This window comes from Odontesthes bonariensis, chromosome 5 (assembly GCF_027942865.1).
Source record: "Odontesthes bonariensis isolate fOdoBon6 chromosome 5, fOdoBon6.hap1, whole genome shotgun sequence".
NCBI lineage: Eukaryota > Metazoa > Chordata > Actinopteri > Atheriniformes > Atherinopsidae > Odontesthes > Odontesthes bonariensis.
In genome coordinates, this window is record NC_134510.1 from 17,516,778 (window position 1) to 17,535,971 (window position 19,194).

The 19,194-nt window shown below is 42.0% G+C and overlaps 1 protein-coding gene and 1 non-coding gene across 2 annotated transcripts; one reads left to right on the top strand and one right to left on the bottom strand.

Annotated features, from left to right (window-relative positions):
- Positions 1-188: 188 nt before the first annotated feature.
- ice1 (KIAA0947-like (H. sapiens)) lies at positions 189-13,072 on the bottom strand. The gene is made up of 20 exons (XM_075465101.1): positions 12,873-13,072; positions 12,647-12,705; positions 11,716-11,827; positions 10,950-11,026; positions 10,809-10,846; positions 10,631-10,713; positions 10,459-10,535; positions 10,315-10,352; positions 10,145-10,227; positions 9,998-10,034; positions 9,722-9,778; positions 9,541-9,618; positions 9,055-9,416; positions 6,290-8,722; positions 5,283-5,451; positions 3,081-3,241; positions 1,421-1,611; positions 1,205-1,305; positions 1,008-1,106; positions 189-832 (listed from the first exon to the last, which is right to left on the bottom strand). The coding sequence occupies exons 1-20, from the start codon at positions 12,960-12,962 to the stop codon at positions 651-653; spliced, it is 4,527 nt and encodes a 1,508-aa protein (XP_075321216.1). The 5' UTR covers positions 12,963-13,072; the 3' UTR covers positions 189-650.
- A 776-nt stretch (positions 13,073-13,848) lies between these two features.
- On the top strand, positions 13,849-13,920 carry trnae-cuc (transfer RNA glutamic acid (anticodon CUC)). Its single transcript has one exon. It is a non-coding gene; the product is annotated as a tRNA-Glu (tRNA).
- The last annotated feature ends 5,274 nt before the right edge of the window (positions 13,921-19,194 follow it).

The following is a 19,194-nucleotide window of genomic DNA, read 5'->3' on the forward strand; positions in this document are numbered from 1 at the left end:
GCATCATAGTACATGACAGCAGTGACAGTTCCACTCGGTCATCCCGAGGGAAACTTAATGGGTTTGTACTAATTTGGAGCCCTGAGGATTTGTTGGTGATTAGACAGCAAAACACACACGATCTGAGTCAAACAATACTTGTAGATTTTAATTTGACAAAAAAATTAAATAATCTTTGAGACGAACTGTACAAAACTTTGCCAATCTTACATTTATTTACAACAACTACACAGCGAAATCGTGGCACTCATGTACAAGTTTTACATATATTACAGCATTACCTGAGTGCAGTAGAAAGGCATGGAGTTATATAAGTGCATTTTGTTACAGGGTGTGGTTGTATAAAACTGAATGGCACCAAATATTCACATCCCCGTACAAATCGAATTTAAAACAAAAAAATTGAAAAGACTTCACTTTTATGATGAGAAAGTGAACATAAAAACACAAAAGGTAGACCCTTAAAAAAAAAAACTGAAATGATCTTTCACAATCTTAAGAAACCCTGTACTACAAAGAGCACAAACTTTTTCGTCACTGTTTGAGCTTAAATGGTAACCAGCTACATATTAAAATGAACGCTGAGGTATTCGTCTTGTCTTTAAAACAGTTACAGAGTAAAATGTACGTTCACATATATTCACACATTTTCAGCTTTTGACCTGTCTGCAAATGGATCCCAACTGATTAATGCAGCTAGTGACAGCAGGAGGGACAGTCCGAGGTGTTTCTCCTCTCCACCCTGCCAGGACATCTAAGGCTTGTTTAGGATCGCAGGGAGACAGATCGTAGATGCAGTACACGGCTGCCAACTGGACCTCCCATGGTATACCTGCAGGGAGAAGACTCACCACAATTAGGATAATGAGGGGAAATCTAAAAGTCTTTTTCTCAAAATAAATCAAGATCAGTGGGTTGAAATTGGCAACACTTTCAGCAAAGATACGTTAATAGTTACAGCCGAACTGAATCATTCTGCATATACTGTAATTGAATTGGTTTCATACCTTGAGTCTGTCCTTGCCTGCCAAACGTGTTCATGACATTGGAAACGGTGACCACTGAGGAGACGCATTTCTCCTCAAGGCCCAGCTGACCGAGGCGTCCTACTTCGACAAAAGGACAGTGAAATTCTCTGCCATTTTCTCACGATCACGTCACACATCACTTCCGCTTAATGGCCAATCAAAGTAACAAAACTGACCTGTGAGTCGAATCACAGTGGCAACAGCCACATCAGAGACAGGTTCTTGTTGATCTCTTGGCTGCGTTACCCAAGCGTTCATTAATGGCCACAACTCCTTGCTGTCAAAGTAAAACGAACAAGTGAGCACAGGCACACAGCCGCCTCACTTATGTTTTGTATTGAAGCAATTGTTAGGGGACGGGGACAACAACAACAACAAAAAAAAAAACATACCCAACTACATTTTCATAGGTCCACTTCCACTTCTTGTGCGAGCACAGGAGGTGCAGTGTGAAGATACAGTCCCAAGCTTCGGTTCCTAGGTCCTCTCCGTAGCGACTGTGTTTGATGAAAGACTTGTTTGACCCTGACCGGAGCTCAGCTAGTGTCCTGGAGATCAGCTGGTCAATGTCACAGGGAGGATTCTGGGGTGATAATATGAACACAAGGTTTTAAAGACTCTTGTGGGAAATATGGGAAAAAAACAAGCCTGATATACACCAATTCAAGCTTAACCCAAACTTAAACCTGGACTGAGGTTTGCATGCTTTTATATGGAGTGTCGTACCAGGCTCGTCATTGTCTTCAAGACACGTGTACAATAACTTTACTTTCATATATTGATGAACATGAGGGCAAAGTCAGTAACTTAAAGGGACACTATGTAATAAATTAAGTCATTTATTAGCTCAAATCAACATATTCATTCATAAATTAGTCCTCATTGGTGTAAAATTATCTCTGTCAAAAATCTCAATTATCCTCCTGAGTGAAGAATAACTTGTCTGTATCTACATAGAGCGGGCAAGCTCTGTGGAGGCTGCCATGTCCTTCCGGTCTATGAAAAACGACGAAGTGCCGAGAGGGACATAAAGCACTTCGAATCGTGTTTTCCCCACCAGGCCTACAAGCGGAAATGACATCATTTTGACGTCATGTCCGCCGAATGGCTTATTACTGGCGCTAATGGTAAATAGATTTGATCTCGTAAATTAGCCCACTAATAATGCATTGATTGTTACCAAACTTCTGCCGTAGTACACATAGGCTCTTAACTCACAAAACGAGGCATTAGAAAGTTTGTAAGTTTACCGGGAGTTTATTTAAAAGAACACTTTCCAGATAGCAACTACACACTGCTGCTAACGCTACCGCTGCGTCAACGTCACTTCCGGTAACTCCCGGAATATGACTTGCATTGCATCTGTCATCTGTATTTAGAGTGTTATTGTATGTGTGTTATGTAATCCTTTGTACTGTGTGTCTTGATGTCTTTTTGTTTGTATGGACCATGAGTCTGAAGCTATAGCTTCTTGAATCTTGACACATACCGCCTGCCGTAGTTCAAGAAGTTGCAACGCACATTTGAAAACGCGAGGCGCTAGAGAGCAAATTCATTCGACTTTGCGAAATAAAATTGCACCATTAGATGGGGGAAGAAATGAAAAAGTGTCCCTTTAAAAGCCGGAGGTTTAAACCCTTACATGTCTTAATTTCATACTTATTTTCTTCAGAGGATGAGAAATAAAAGCTTTAGTGAACAGAGAATTTTTCAGAAAATCTTCCGGTTTCAGGAGGTTGTTTTCAAACAACGATTAGGCTTCAGGACACCTTAAAAAAAAGGAGCTTTAGATATAAAAGGACCACGGCCCCACAGGTCCCAACATACAGAAAAGGGCTCCAGCAAGACAAAAATTGGACATATTACCATTTGTGGCCATAATCTCCAAACCACCAGCGTGCTGCTGGTAAGCAAGGCCGTCACGATAATATTATGTAGTAATTGAGATCTATTAAGCTGGAAACTCATCACTCGATTATGCTCAGAAAAGTCAGATTTTAGTTTATTAATGTATACAGCGTGACAAACGCAAAAGTAAATGTCTAAAAATACCTTCTCCCAACCAAGGAATTTCGAAAGGCAGTCAAGAAGCCCTTCTTGTGCTTTCAGTTTGGTGATGGCATGAATGGCCTGGCACAAAGAGCCGCTGTGCGAGAGAAAACTGGGCCACGTTGTCACCATAAACAAAACCAGCTTTGCGGACTCTGGGAAATCTGAAGAAAGACAGCAGAACACAAATCATTAGCACAACACTGGTGAGTGACAGGTTGCCTCTGTGTTCTTTTGTATCTTAGGGTGTTGTTCACTTAGCCTGGCGACGCCATCCTACGTACTTCCGCCCAAAGATTTTGGCTCCGCACATAGTCTGGCCAAATCCCCCTACCTCGGTTCGCTCAGTGTTTTGCCAATCAGCAAACAGTTGCGAGTGGTGACGCAGAACTCACGCGCGGAGTCCATTGTAGTCCATATAATTGTAGTTCAACCGCAGCGGAAATAAACATGGCGACGGAAGAACGCTAGAAGCTATCCATGAAGTTGTCTCAACTCTGGAGAGCATTACACAATTAAAACGACAGCAAGAGGAATGCCTTGTCAATTTTGTTAGTGGCAAGGATGTCGAAGCTCTCCTTCCAACTGGCTTTGGGAAAAGTTTGATTTATCAAATGGTACCGGTATAATGAAAGCGGATGTGGGAAGCGTGATTCGCGAGCTAGAGCCTCGCGAGAGTAAGCATGAACCTCGGCGCATAACCAACGTCATTTCTAAACATTATGATTGGTTAAGGGAACTCCGTTACTCCAATGAATTTAAGTTGCTGGGTAAGGTCCCGCCCTCCATGGAAACGGATTCCTCTTGGGTTTTCCCAGACTGTTTGACAGAGTCAACAGTCGGCTTTCGCCCAGGCTATTGTTCACTCTTCACAGGTCAAATTAAATTAGAAATACATAAACAAAATAAATCCAACTGTGGTGCAGTTGCCTTGTAAGTAGAGATAATTTGAATCACATCAAAGTATGTTTCTATCCTATTCTATTTGAAGAAAAGTCAGTGCAGTCATCTGAACAGCTCTGAGACCACTCTGTCTTTGAAATATGAATGCAACACCAACCAAAGCTGCTTCGCTTTGATTTTACCCTAACCTTGTACTTCTAAACGTACAAGCTACTTTGGTCGTCACAGTATGGTACTGCACTGGGAACACTGGTTTCTTGGAGTTTTTTTGATTACTTTATGCATTTCAAAAGTCTCGGTCAACATCTCTGCACCACATTTAGCCTCCTCAAAACCAACAAGCCCGGCTAAAAGCACTGCTTTGGAAGTTTTTCGACTAAAATGTTAAGATTATATTGGAAATGCAAGTGGGAATACACCCCTGGATAGTTCAATTTTTTTGCTTGCTTTGTTTTTGAGCTAAAAAAAGCAAACAGCTGAGCTCCATTTGACTGAATCTGATATTATAAAGGGCTTTGTTAACTCTCAAATAAACCAACAATCTCCTACTTTCAGGTAAAAAAAAACTACTCATATGTAGGTAAGAAAGGTGATTTAAGGCTTGGATTTAAATAAATGTAAATGTAAATGTACTTTATTTATACAGCCCTTTACAGACAATCCTTTCGGTGAACCAAAATGCTTTACAGAAGGTAATAAATAAAGAGAAGAATAAGTCAAAACAAATAAAAACATTAAAAGAACGGGGGCAGCGACAGAAAAGGCTCGGTCACCTTAGTGTTTGTACTTTGACCTGGGCACTTCCAGCAAAAATTGATTTGTTGACCTCAGAGCTCTACCAGGATTGTGGACAGTTAAAAGCTCAGATAAATACGATGGGGCGAGGCCGTTAAGAGCTTTAAAAACAAACATTAAAAGTTTAAAATCAATTGTATAAAGGACAGGAAGCCAATGGAGGGAGTTAAGAACAGGAGTGATGTGCACATATGTGTTAGTGTTGGTCAAAAGACGGGCAGCAGCGTTCTGCACAAGTTGAAGGCGACTGAGAGAAGACTGGGAGACGCCAACATAAAGTGCATTGCAATAGTCTAACCTTGAACTTATTAGGGCATGGGTGGCTTTCTCAAGGTCATGGCAACTTAAAAACATTTTAACTTTGGCCAGGAGACGCAACTGGAAAAAACTAGTCCTGACGACATTGTTAATTTGATTGTCCAACCTCAGATGACTGTCAAAGGTCACTCCCAGATTTCTGACGGTTGAACTAAGCTTTGAGTAAATATTACCAAATAAACTGCTAACCTTCCACGAGAATGCTGTAGGCCAGGATGCGAGCATTCTCGTAGCATCTCTTCTGTCTGCAGATCCCTGTGTACACTCTGCAAAGGGCCTGGGTGTAGTTTGTGCTGAGGACATTTTTCTCAGCCCTCAGTTTGTTCAGGATGGCCAACAAAATGTCATCTGCTTGGAGCTGAAAAGAAACGAGAGACAAGATATGAAAATGTGCACAAACGCAACACAACAACGACTTCTTACGGCAACTCTTGTTACTGATACATGGTTCCCTCTCTTCAGTCAATCCAAAGAAAGTTACACTGAGAGGAGAATGCAAGCTTTCTAACGACATACAATGAGAAGACGCCTGTGCAGTCAGTGAGAACACAACCTTTGGCAAAAAAAAAAAGCACTGTGCAATAATGCAGTGTGGGCTAAATAAATATGTTTTTTTTTTCTTTTGCCTAACAGAGCTCTAAATCACTGCTTTGTATAAACAGTGCATCCAATTCAGAAGACAGAGGGCACAATATTTTCCAGCAATCGTTCCAAGTGAACACAAACTGATCCATATGATGAGTTTCTGAGAACGAATCTGGAAAATTAGACGAGGCAACTGTTTTGTCAATTGTGATTATTTGGTATGCTTACCAAACAGCGTCTTCATTTCATGTCATTTTGAAGGTAAAAATAATAAAAATGGCCTAATAGCTCCATAGAAATGACAAGGAAATGCCTTTATTCTTTCCAATGTCCATTTACCTTTGAACTGAATTCATGCTGAAGGGGGTTAGCAAAAGTAAATTTCATCATCAGTCTCAAATGGCTTTTTCAATTTTGATTCCCAAGGCCCATTATCAGAGCACATCTATACAGTCTGATCATATTAGAGCAAATTAGATTTTGTGAGTGGAAATCTGCTTGAGTAGAACAGGGGTGGGGGCAGTTGCCCTCTTCCTAAAGCTTTCAGAACTGTCTGGTTCCCCGCCTACGGCCAAAAGTGTTAACTGTGTAAGAACAATAAGTATACCAACCAAGTTACACTGGCAAATCTCAGCGATGACCTCCCTCTCTTCATCTCTCAGGACTGGTATTTTGGGCAAGTTGCCAACATAAAGGTGGCTCCTGACAACGGGCATCAGATCAAAGCACTGGTTCTTAATTTTCTTCAAAGAATCACCAATGAGATTTTGCTCCGCAGGTTCTCCAGTTGTCGTACTTTTGAGCTGTTCGGGCCTTGATGTCTGGAGTGAGGCGGCCTCATCGCCACTGTTTGAAGAGAGGGAAGACACTTTCTTGAGAGCAGCGCCCGGAGAACTGCTGTCAAGCTTCAGACACTTGCTGTTTGTGGGCTGACACAAACTCATGGCTGGTCTTTTTTCTCCCCTCATCTCAGTCTTTGTGAAGGCCGTTGAAGTGGAGCTGATGGTTTTAAAGCCAGACATCTGGCTCTCAGTTGTCGTGGATAACGTTCCACTCTCTGATGAACAAATGCCAAGACTGACATTGCCTCTGAGAATGCTCAGAGTCCGGGCACGGGCAGAAAGTTCTGGGTACATGGTGTCAAGAATCCTCATGGAGTTTTCCTGAGAAGGGCTGGTCGAGGAAGATGGGGAAGAATTCTTTGCTGTTAAAGGCAGGCGACCAGGAACGGGCACAGCATGCTTTGGAGTGGCAGAGCCGAACTGTAGAGGAGACGAGGGGACTCCATTTGGAGGCACTGGACTGTTTAGGGATGAGGAACTAAATTGCTGGCTGTTGGGTGTTAAGTGAGCCTGGACAGGAGTGGTAGGTGAGGCCACTCCATCCATCGGGGAGGGAAATGACAGCTTTCCAATCGCGTGCCTTGGGTTGATAGATTTGCCTGCCTTTGGGGGTGTGCTCAGAGGAGTAAGGACGGGAGGAAGTGGGGGACCCATTTCAGAGCGAACATGGCCGATGCACTCTGGAGGTTGAGCTGCAGCTGGACTCGCCGCTGTGCCACCCTTTTCTTTTCCTGACTCCAAACATCTATTTTGTCCTTTTGTGGCAGCAGCATTCTCAATAACTGAGGTAGTACTACCGGCATCAGTGCGGTCCGGCGAGAGTTCTTTCACAGCAACCTTTTCAACGATGTCCTCTTTGTCTATCAATGATACAGGAGTTTCTCTGTTTGTTGCAGTGAGTTCTGTGTCGACATCCACAATCGATTTCCGTGCGCTTGCGGGAGTTTCTAAAGCCTGCACTTTAACAGCAGGCAGACGACATGTTGGACTCAATTGCCTGCAAAGAGAATGTTTATTTTCCTCCAAAGGGTTACTGTCAACAGTTACTGTTTTGGGGAAGGGAGAGAATGAGGGTGCACCATCAGCCATTACTTTGCTGCTCATCGTCTCTGTGTCAACATCATTTTTTGATGGAGTTTTAGAATTAGCTTCACCGCATTCCTGGTCAGAATGGGGCTCATCATCTTCCCTCTTCAACACTGGAGACATCTGAACAGACGGAGGTTTATTATCAGCATTTGACTCAGAGGGCGAAGCTGTGACTTCAACTCCTTCAGGTCCCTGTGCTGCACTCCCACCTTTCCCCCCACAGTGCTGGATATCTGCATCAGTTTCTAACCTCTCTTCAGGGTTTTTACCTGGGGCACTAATCGTGCCATCGCCCGTGTTTGATGGGGTACACTCCGGCATTTCTGAGTCTCTAAAGGGAGACCCTGAACTCTCCCCGAGTTTAAACAAAGTGCTATCTTGACTGCCCTGACAAGAATTCAGAGGGCCTTTTTCGATTTCTGAACTGATTTCTGTGACGTCGGTTTCTTTTGCAAGAAGTTGTTTATCTTCTGCTTTTTCAGAGGTTTCAGTTGCATCACCTTCTGTGAGCGACTCTCCGCACTCAGGATTAACAGCTGTGACACCCAAAGCATCACTTAGGCTCGAGTCTACATCCATCGTTGTAATAGTCTCTGAATCATCTTGTGTTGCTTCTTCAGAAGCATTTTTACCCCCCGAGCTGCTGTCAGCACCATCGCTGTTGGGTTTCACACTACAGGAAGGATCCAGACTTTCAGCACTTAATGGAACAACTTCATCCAAACCCGTGCGGTCTGATGTGGAAGAGGATAATGATGACGATGCTGGTTCTAACTGTGCAGATGCTGGCTCCTCCACAGGCAACACGTCTTGAGGATGCATTTTTCCATCGTCTTTGTTTGTTGTTTCGCCACTCAGTGTAACAAGGCCACTCGACTCATTTTGTCCGAGGTCTTTATCATCGGAAATGTTTTGACATTCCTGTGTATCGACTTCCAGTAAGTCTACATTCTCTTCCTTCTGTAGTGCAGAAGATCTTGGACTATTGTGGCTGGATGTTGATCTTGTGATATTTAAATAATCTTCTTCTTTAAGAGGAGGACAGTCCTCAAGTGTTTCAGGACGGTCTTTCCTTTTTGCATCACCCATCTCCATAGACTCAATTTGGGGGTCCTGAAAGAAAAGAGAAGGCAATAAAGTAACCTGTTAGACAGCATTAACCAAGCCCCGACATTACCAAACCTGCTAAAACTGCAAGATGAGTAACTGCGTTGCCGTACATAGTTATGCATTTAAAAATGATAAATTATAGAACAAAAAAAGTCATTTGTATTCATGAAAATTGTACACTCATTGCAGCAAATAAAATCATAGATATCTACTAACTTTTCTTTACATTGTTTATCAGAATTCTTACAGTGTAGATGGACTGCGCATTATGAATAGAAACGCAGAAACTGCAGACTAACAAAAAACATCCACATCAAATATGACCAATTTCTCACCAAGTCTGACAGTGGAGATATGCAGGGAGGCAATGGTTTGAACATTTTCATTATTTCATCAAGACAGATTTCACAGCCGCTGTTGACAGGAGCCGGCTCGGCCGGTTTGTGCTCCTTGGAGGATTGCTTGCTCCTCTTCAGAGTTTCTGTCTGCTTCTTGCCCCTTAAGCAGCGTGGAGGTGTTTGGTGCTCGATGGCATCCTGCGCACGAGGACTGGGTTTGAACTGTGTGTAAATGGCTTTCGTCTGGACGTGGTCACTGTGGGATTCACTGATCTTGTGAGAAGCAGGCGAAGACGTTCCACAACGTTCAGACTGAAGTTTGTGCGGAGAGGAGGGTAGAACTTGACGGTAATCGCACTCTGAAATGAAGTGAATAAAAAGGAGATTTGAATGTAATAAAAGTAGAAAAGAAAAACGTGGAACCAACTGGTGTCTTGTTTATAATAATAAACAAAGATGCAGGAAGGCTTAATCGTGCCTCACCTGCGGAGGGCGGCAGGTTTGCTGACTGCTCCGGCTCTAAACATGCCCACAAATTCTGCAGTAACATCCGGACCCTTTCTGAAAGACACACCAAGCAAATGACAAATGAAATCAATGTGCTTTCAGGGTTTAGGCATGTGCTCATCAAATGAATAAGTAGCAACAGGAACCGACAGCATACCTTTGTCAACTTTCGGCTCTGCAGGTGCACTTGTTTGACTTGTTGCGCTCCTATATTCTTGTTAAGAAAAAAAAATAAAGAAAAAAATCAGACATTGTTTTAATTTAAAAATAAATTAGAAGTCAGGAATGCAGTCAATTCTGCTGCTGTTGGATAATAAACCTTAATTGGTCCTTCAATCTTCAATGTAACACAGTTATGAGGTTGTATGTTTACACAAGGAGCTCTAGAACCATTTCTATACACACATATACATATGTAACATTTTGTATTTACCTTTGCATCTTTCTCTTTCCAGTTTGATCAGTCTCACCTACAAAAGGATGGAGGGGGGGGGGGGGGGGTGACACATTATAAAAAGTCAGTTCAAGAGAATGAACAGAAATCTTCCACAATGAGCATTTTTGAAGGCCCCTACAGTACCTGAAGGTCAGCAATATTTCTCTCCAGCAGGAACTTTTCTCTGGTCAGCTGTGATATTTGATGGTTCTGCTTGCAAATTGAGTCTAAAATGAGGCGAGGAAAAAGCAAATAAATAAGAGGGAATGATAAAAATCTTCCACGTCGATTCAAGTCGGCAGGTCTAAACTTACCTTGAAGCAGTTTAACTTTATTTTCAAGATTGTCCTTCCTGTGGATTAAAAAAAGCATGATCGCATTAAGTTCCTTAAAAAACTTCTCGCAGTGAAAGTGAAGGTGCGCACTGAGTGAGAGAGAAAAGTAAGTGCAGGTCTTACAGGCTCGTCATCACGGCATTCTCCTCCATCAGCTTTCCAACTTTATCTGCTTGTGCCTGAGATTTATTCAACGACGCCTGAAGTAGTGAAATATCAGGTTTAGCCAAATAACCCATCATTATTTTTTTGTCAGTTGTAAATTTTGACAAAATTCAAGGCTTCATTTGGTCACCTGAGTTTGAAGCAAATCGTTTTCGACAGCAGCCTTTTCTCTCTTCAGCTGTGCATTTTCAAGGGACAGCGTTTCTGTCAAGTCTGCGGAAAAGGAAAAGCAGAAGAAGAAAAAGCATTTCAACTAATGATCATTCACAAAATTCAAAGGAGGGAATTTTGCAGCACTCTCTGATGACCTTTTACGGAGTTCAGCTGGTCTTCGAGCTTCTTATTTCTGAGAAACACGGAAAATAATAGTAAGCAGGTTGCCACAACGACAACTACGATGACTGTCTGCACTGCCACGGTTGTGACCGGGACTATTACGGGCTACTTACTCGGCTGCTGTCATGCAGTTTTCCTGCTTCAGTTTTTCCATTTCTCCAGACAGCTGTTCGTAAGCCTTGAGAGCACTCTGCAAAGATCAGAGAAAAATGTAGATTTTGTAGTGTAGCAGTTAATAGACATATATTATGGAAAAAAAAATAGTTTTGAGCCCCATATATCCGAAAATGAGTCATTCAGTGAGCCGTCCAAATTTGAAGGAAAACTTACATCACTAAAAGTTATTTAGCCTGCGTGTTTTAATAACTGTCGATTTCAGTGCATGACTAATCAGGAAACTGTGCCTAAAAGGAGCCTGTCAGTTCTCCATAGTCGAAATGCAGACAAGGGCAATTCAAGCATATGAAAATAAAACTGTCCGTCAAGTATTTTTGTTTCAGTTCGGTGTGTATGCGTGGTGTGAGCTCTCAGGGTGTTTACTCTATGCTCTCTCATATCTTAAGGAGGTGCTCCAAGGGTCACAAAGTACTACCAATTTCAAAAGAGATATACGCTGAGGAAGAAAGGTGCAGAGTACAGTTGAGTGGGTCACACCATGCCCCCAAAATGATGCAAATGAATGGAAGAAAATGGATCCAAAAGGTATATCCAAAGCACGTCACAAGCATTTTTATGAAGACCTCAGGAAATTGTGCCAGGTTATGAGAAAAAAATATCTATCTATATAAAAAAGTAATATCTCTCATCAAAGAGTGAGACATATTACTAATGCTTTTTTTTTTTTTTTGTAATATTAGCTTTCACAGAGCGAGGACATACCTTCTTTTTTTCCAGCTCCACCTGCAGAGATTCATAATCTGCTGTTTTCTTCTCCAGCGTAGCCAACCGGATCTGCAGCTCCTCCAGCTGTTGTTGAAGCCTGATTGAGTCACTGCACGAATCGAAATGTGATAAGAACACGGATGTGTTAATCCAGCTGCCATGAATGTCAAAAGAGCACATTAAAACCAATGTAGCCCGTGTACTACAGCTACAATTCCCATATCCCAGGGACACCATACTCATGTCTTCATCACCTTTCATCCTAACACTATTCATGTACATTTATGTCTCAATGGCCTCTATCAAGGCAGCCGTGGCCTAGTGGTTAGGGAGGCGGACTTAAGATCAGAGAGTTGCAAGTTCAAGTCCCGCCATTACCTCTCCCTACACCTCTATTCATGGCTGAAGTGCCCTTGAGCAAGGCACCTAACCCCACATTGCTCCAGGGCCTGTAACCAATACCCTGTATCTAAATAGATGTAAGTCGCTTTAAGCGTCAGCTAAGTGTAATGTAATCAATATGTCTACATGAAGCATTTTTTTTTTTTTTAAGTACAATGTCATTATGGAGTCTTTTTTAATGAAAAGAAAGAATTCCAAATTAATTCAAATATTAAAACTTCAGTTCAACAACTGAACGGTTCCAAACGGTTTGTCAATTACTGGGAGAAATTCTCACGGAAAACCCACATTAATAAATCGATCATTTGTAAACAGAAATAATTATTTAACAATTGTACACTCAACTTGTAAACTTACGGTAGCCTATACCCGCACCTTGGTTCAGGAAGTATCGCTGCTGATCAAAATCCCGTGGCTTAGTTTGTTTAACATTGTTTTATACTGAACTATTATCACCACTGGTTGTCTGTAGTATGACCGTGTTCAGAAGCGTTACCATGACAACTTGTCATTCGCTGATACTCACTCCGAAACCGTTATCTTCTGTTTCAGTGCCAGAAATGACGACACGTATTCTGTCAGACTCTGTAAACAAACACAAAAACAGTCAGAACAACAATTTGCAATACCTAACTGAAATTACTGATTTTTGTCATAAAAACACAGGAAAACGCACCAGGCTGTTTACGTCTCTGAAGATTAACATATTTATTTTTAAAATAGTTCTCTCTGACATAGTAAGATCGTCTGACCTGGTGCAAAACAGAACAGTTTTGACAGTTTCCAACAGTGGCGTCCGCGGCAATGGCTGCCGTTTTGTACTGACTGTCTCCTGGCATCATTGCAGAAAGGAAAAGTCCATATAATTCCCACAGTTCTTAATATATACCATGTAAAGTGGCGACAATGTCTTGGTGTCACAAATTTCAGGCAGGTTCAAAACAAAATCACATTTTCGTGTCTCCCACGTTGATCAAGGACCCATGCGAGGACCCCGTAAAAGGAGCCTCAGAAAATGCCTGAAAATCTGTAAGCAATTAGTTATCGCTTCAATGCAATTGCTTTAAAAGTTTTGTACTTATTCCGTTGGATGTGAGAAAGGTATGCGCTCAGATATTAAATTTGGTTTTCTATCGTGCGAAGTATGGTTTTTCTTTTCTAGCAGTTGGAATTTATTTCTGGCAGTTTCTTGCGGTGAATATCAATTTGATGCACAGGCTCTTTCGTGTGTATCCAATGAGAGCCGAGAAAAGTTCGTGACGTTGTGTAACGTTAGAATTTCTAAAGAGAGGGGGTATTCAAGACATATGTCTATGGATTAAAAAAACAGGATGACTGCGTATAAGTATTTTCATACCACTGGTGGCAGTCTGCTCTTTATACATGTAAAAATGGCGCCATCTTCTGGGAAAATCCAAGATGTTGCGTTTACGTGGACGGGTTGGATTTGGATATTAATCTTAAACCACAACGACGCCATTGATGGTCTGGCGACCTACCCCGCTTTGCCTTACGGTGGCCACTCTCAGCGAACCTGGGCAGGTTTAACCAAGCATAAAATGGATTCACATGACGCACCTCGAGTTAGGAGATGTTCTGCTGCTTACCAAATGTGAATTTGTCAAAAGACAAATAAAAAAAACCATAATTGGATGATAACACAACATGATCAAATCACCTGATTTTTCTGTCTATAAAAAATGATTTAAATAATGGTTATTGCAGCTTTCCCTGGTGGTCTAGTGGTTAGGATTCGGCGCTCTCACCGCCGCGGCCCGGGTTCGATTCCCGGTCAGGGAACACTCTTTTGTACCATCTCTCATTTTAAAGGAAATTGCAATCCAAGAATGAAACTAACAAAGTGACGGTTTGGTTACGGCTAATTTATAAATACAAATTTCTAACAACCTTCAAATTACACCAGGACGAGTTGTCAATTCGCATCACGTACATCATAGCCGTTTAGTCTTAATGTGTTTAAATAAAATTGTATCCATTGCCGATAGAGGGTGCTGTTGTACGGGTAAAAGTTTTCCTAAATCCCCCGCCCCTCTCTCGTTCTGCGTCTCTCTCTTTCTATCTTTTGTCAGCACACACTTCAGACCCATTTTCTATTTGGCACAATAATCAACACCTGAAACCAGTGGTTAATTCTTCATTTTGGCCACCCTGTGTTCCGGCACCTATTTGGGCAGATCCGGTACCTCTCACAAAAAAAAAAAAAAAAGAAAAAAAAAAAAGGTTAAAATGAAATAAAATATGCAGATATAAATTTACAGAACAAATCCCAAGAATTTCGTGTTGTTTATTAAGATTAAGATTTGAAAGAGTCGGAGATCTGTGTTGAAGCACTGAAAAGCTGGGCCAACGAACAAAGTGCTTTCACTTTTGAAATTCGTCACATCGAGGAGCACGTCGCAGAGAGGAAGAAACGGTAGCCTAATCTCAAGGAGGCCGGATGCCAGATAAAACTGGATATAACAAGTTCATTGAGGAGTTGAAGGTGCTTTACGCACAATACTGGCCGAGTGAGGTCGAGTCAGTGTCAGCGCTTCAACATTGCCAACCCGCGCACAGTCTTACGGGCCTACAGAATGTACAGAGACTCAGATGGTAAAGACACCCCCGATGAGCTGATGGAGTTACTTGTTGCTGTCAACAGCATTCCCATCCACCATGTCATTTTTACTCTTCTTAAATCTTGTTGGACCCCCCCTGGCTAAATTCAATCCAGTCCCGTACGTGAGGTCCTGGGTGGCCAAAGGACACAGAACTGCCACAGACACATGGTGGTCTGGGAACTAGGTGTGCATTTTCTCGTATTTGAGGCGTGGTTTACGAATGCCTAGAGCCGTTTATTGGGCGCTACGAATGTCTATCAAATGACGTCAGGTTCTTCCCATGCTGCTTTGCGCGCGATTCATAGCTTTTTTTTTTTTTTTTTTTTTTTAATACAACTTTATTTTGCTTTACAAGATACAAAAATAGTGCAAAAACATGACAAGTATCATTAATAATAAATGAAGAACAAATAAGCATGCGCACGATTCATAGCCAATTGTATCACTTATACCAGATGACGACAGAAATTCGACGTGGAAGAAGAAAAAAAAAGTAAAATAAAAGTAAACTTGCGCTCTAAGCTACTTAAATTGACAACAAAGTAGGCCTATATGCTATATTCTACATGAATTTTTATGTTGTAGAGTTGTGAATTTATTTTAATAATGGAGAAATTGAGCAGCCTTGCTTTGTTGTCTGCAGTAGTAGATCAACCCTCATCTTACTTTGAAGCTCCCAGCTCCCAGAAGTGACGTCGACGAAGCTTTAGCAGCAGAAAAGCTATCAGGCTTGTGTTGATGATAATAATAAACTCCTGGACTATGTACAAACTTCCAAATGCATCGTTTTGTGAGTACAGACCATATTTGTACTACTGTAGAAGTTTGGTGTCATGGCATGTGATTTTAGTGTGGTAATTTTGGAGATACTGCCAGGGTCCGTCAGCGCTTGTACTAAGCTATTCGGGATAACTCAGTAACTCAGCTGATGTTCAGCCAATATCGGAAAAACTTCGGGTGGGCTACTTGGCTGGATATCACGGTTCAAATGACCCTAGGGTGAATCTACTCCGAAACACTTTTTAAGGCTGCATCGAACGGTAACGTTGTGTCCGCTGCCATGTTGGATTAACACTCTACAAGCTTCGGTGTAGCCATAGACGTCGTCATCGTCTTGCTGCGCGCCCCCCCCCGTTCTGTGATTGGTTCCCAAACTCTGGCAAAAATAAGGGCGGTGGTTTCAGTGTTGCCAATTTAGCGACTTTGTCGCTAGATTTAGCGACTTTTGGTCATCTCTGGCGACAAAAAAAATAATCTAGCGACTTAGCGACTTTCGGGCTCAATCTGGCTGAATCTAGCGACAATTTAACTTGTTTTGTGAGTGACAAATCAGTTGCCCCTCGACACCATACAAGCCGAGACAGAAGCACTGCAGGACGGCGGCAACCTGGCATACCGTCATTTTCTGTCAAAACGGCAGTTTCAAGCTAGCTACAACGAGGGTAGGTTCACTTCCTGTTTTCAAAACAAAAGCACCTTTTTATCGTAATGGCTTTCCCTATGATAAAAGGCAACGGGTATTTTATTTTGTCAAAATAACCGGAAGTGCGTTGCCCACTGCGGCTAGCTTTAGTAGCGCCGAATTCGTTGGAACAAAATTGTAAATAGCCGGTATTTTGGCAGGTTTTTAACACATTGGGGATCTAAACGACAACTTTCTGGCCTGAAAAGTTTCAAATGTTGCTAAAGTTTACAGAGTTTAGAGCTGAAATCAGCTTCAGGCCGGCTGATTTCGGCTCGGGTAGGAGCGAAAATATATAATATGGGCGTGGTTACGTCACTTATGACGTCATGACGCAATCTAGCGACTTCTAGCGACTTTTCAGAGAGCCAATAGCGACTTCTTGTGATTTTTTTTTGGCAACACTGGGTGGTTTCCAGGCTGACTTTGCAGTGAGAATGAAATCGAGCGCAAAGCAGCATGGGAATTCCCAGGCTAACAGACACACGCAGTAAAAGCAGAAAACAAGAGGTAGAGGATAATCCGGACATGCTCGTGATGTGGGGTGTTTTACACCCCGCAAACATACTGTCTATTAATTGGCCGCCGTGCCAATCTTTGAATAATAAATATTTTTGTTTACACGTTAGACCTGTTGAGAAATTAATTGCTGGCTGTATACTGAAGTCCCACCTGTGGTGATGTAGAGTAGAAAGAGTAGAGTAGTACCATTTATTAATCCTGAAGGAAATTAAGGTGTCCAGTAGCATACACATATAAACATATACACATATAAACATATAAACATATACACAAGGCACTATACACAACATTGCATAACAGCCATATAACTCTCCATACATTCAGCAAAAGGCAGATCTCACACACACACACACACACACACACACATACGCAGTATGTATATATTGTCCAAAGTGAAGAGCAGTAAAAAGAGTCCTGGTGCAGAGAAATTGTTCCTGGTTATTGGGGGGGGGATTATGCCGTTCAATCACCTATGGCAGTCTCTTCCTGTGTGGTGTTGAACAGCTGTTGAGACGAGCTTGGATGTACAACTTCTGGGTTAATGATAACTGGCTCGAAATATCATCACTGTATGTTGATCAGAAGCGACGTCGTGTGGGCTGACTTCACTTTGCTAGTAACATTTGTTTGAAAACAAAATTAAGAGAATATGATTGAAGCAGGTTGTTGCCTCCAAAACTATGCCGACCCTGCAGCTTGAAAAGCGTTTTTCTTGCCAGTTGCCACTTCAGCATCACTTTCTTGTCAAGTCATTTTTATTCTCATATGTACACCGTGAGAGCCATGTGATGTTATGTAATTCGCAATGTAATGTGTGTTTTACAGCGACCTGTGGGTACCAAGGACTGGCCTTTGGCATAGGGGAGAGCTGGATTACTTCAGATTACCTGAATTTACCTGAATTGAAGCATCTGAGTGAGCAAATGTGTCTGCTACATAATAAATAATACATCTGTTTAGTATAACACTTCCTGTTACTGAAAGACGCTTTACATGTGGTGCTATGTAAAACACAATGTAATATGATGTGTGTTGCAGCAAGCTGTGGGTACCAGTGACAGGCCTTTGGCATAGGGGAGAGCTGGATCACTTCAGATTGTCTACATTGAAGCCTTTTGGAGTTGGCTGCTGTGACCAGTAAGTCTCTCTCTCCCTCTCTTTCTATCTGTCTTTTTCTTTATCTCTCGCTCTCTCTCGCGCACTCTCTATGGTGTTGTAGGTCTACATGAGTGAGACATTACATTACACTTAGCTGACGGTTTTATCCAAACCTACTTACAGGTACTGTATTACAGGGTATTGGTACACTGAACATGGCGACGGCAGCAGAGGATGACATGTTTGCGTTTCTCAGAAGAAGAAACATTGATGACGGCATAATTAAACAACTACAAGAGGACAAGGTGAAGCTTTTTTGTTTTCTTTACATACAAGTGTGCTGAGAAATCTTGTCCATAAAGTAGACACATAAATATAAGCATGTACAAAAATATACACAATGTAGAGTAATAAGATTGTTAACACTATAAAGAGAGAACTACAATGCCTAGCCTACAATGGTTGGTTACCCATTACTGTAAACAATAATGCCCTAGCCAGCATTATCTTAATAGTTGGGTGTAATATAGGTAAGTGAATATGTGGATATTGCTTTTCACAGATCGACATCAGTGTCGTAGGTGTGATGAGTGACGCTGAATTGGAGAAGTACATCTTCAGATATGGTGACCGCCTTGCTTTGAGAGCATTTTGCCGCCAAAGAGAGGTGGCAGCCGCAAGACCAGATGGAACGGAAACAGCGAGGTATTCTCGGTCTTTTCTTGTGGAAAAACTGAGGGACAGGATAGGTGCGCGGATAACTCCTACCAGAAACGAAGAAACGGGTCACGGAATGGGAAACAAACACGCTGCCAAAACCATGCGACGGGTCGAATTGGGATGGCTTCATTATTCTGAACAAAGCAACATGTTTCATCAAGTACGAACGCGAAACGGAGGAGGCACTCGAAACCTAACAGTACAGAAAACGGTAACCATGGGGGAGCTGATAGAGACTGGGAAAAGTTTGTTTTTTCCAAATGGACGTTCATCAAAAGGACTGATTGAAAACTTTGAACTTGATATTCGTGATTACTGCCACAATGTACTGCCCTCTGATGTTACTGTGGGACAGATGTATGACCAGACTAAACTAAAGATGCTCCGCATCTACACAACTTCCAAGGCAAAAACAATAACTCTCTCTGATGCATCAGACACAGAATCCACAGATGAGACAATGAAGGTAAGTTGGGCTATCATATTACATGTTTGGTTTCAGTACTGTAGGATGTAGTCCGATTTGGATGTATTGGGGGCAAGGGTCATAATATGCAATAGGGGCTACATGTTTGCTAGAAGATAATACTGGTGGTGCTTGTGGAGGGGGTCGGGATTTGCACTAAATGCACAATTGTTTTTTTTTATTAT

What these genes read in the sequence shown, in the direction of transcription:
- ice1 (XM_075465101.1), bottom strand. Translation starts at nt 12,962, where the DNA reads ATGATGCCAGGAGACAGTCAGTACAAAACGGCAGCCATTGCCGCGGAC. An exon ending in CCAGCTGAACTCCGTAAAAG is followed by an intron (nt 10,714 to 10,808) that starts GTCATCAGAGAG and finishes CCTTTTCCGCAG; the next exon opens with ACTTGACAGAAACGCTGTCC. An exon ending in TAAAGTTAAACTGCTTCAAG is followed by an intron (nt 10,228 to 10,314) that starts GTAAGTTTAGAC and finishes GCCTCATTTTAG; the next exon opens with ACTCAATTTGCAAGCAGAAC.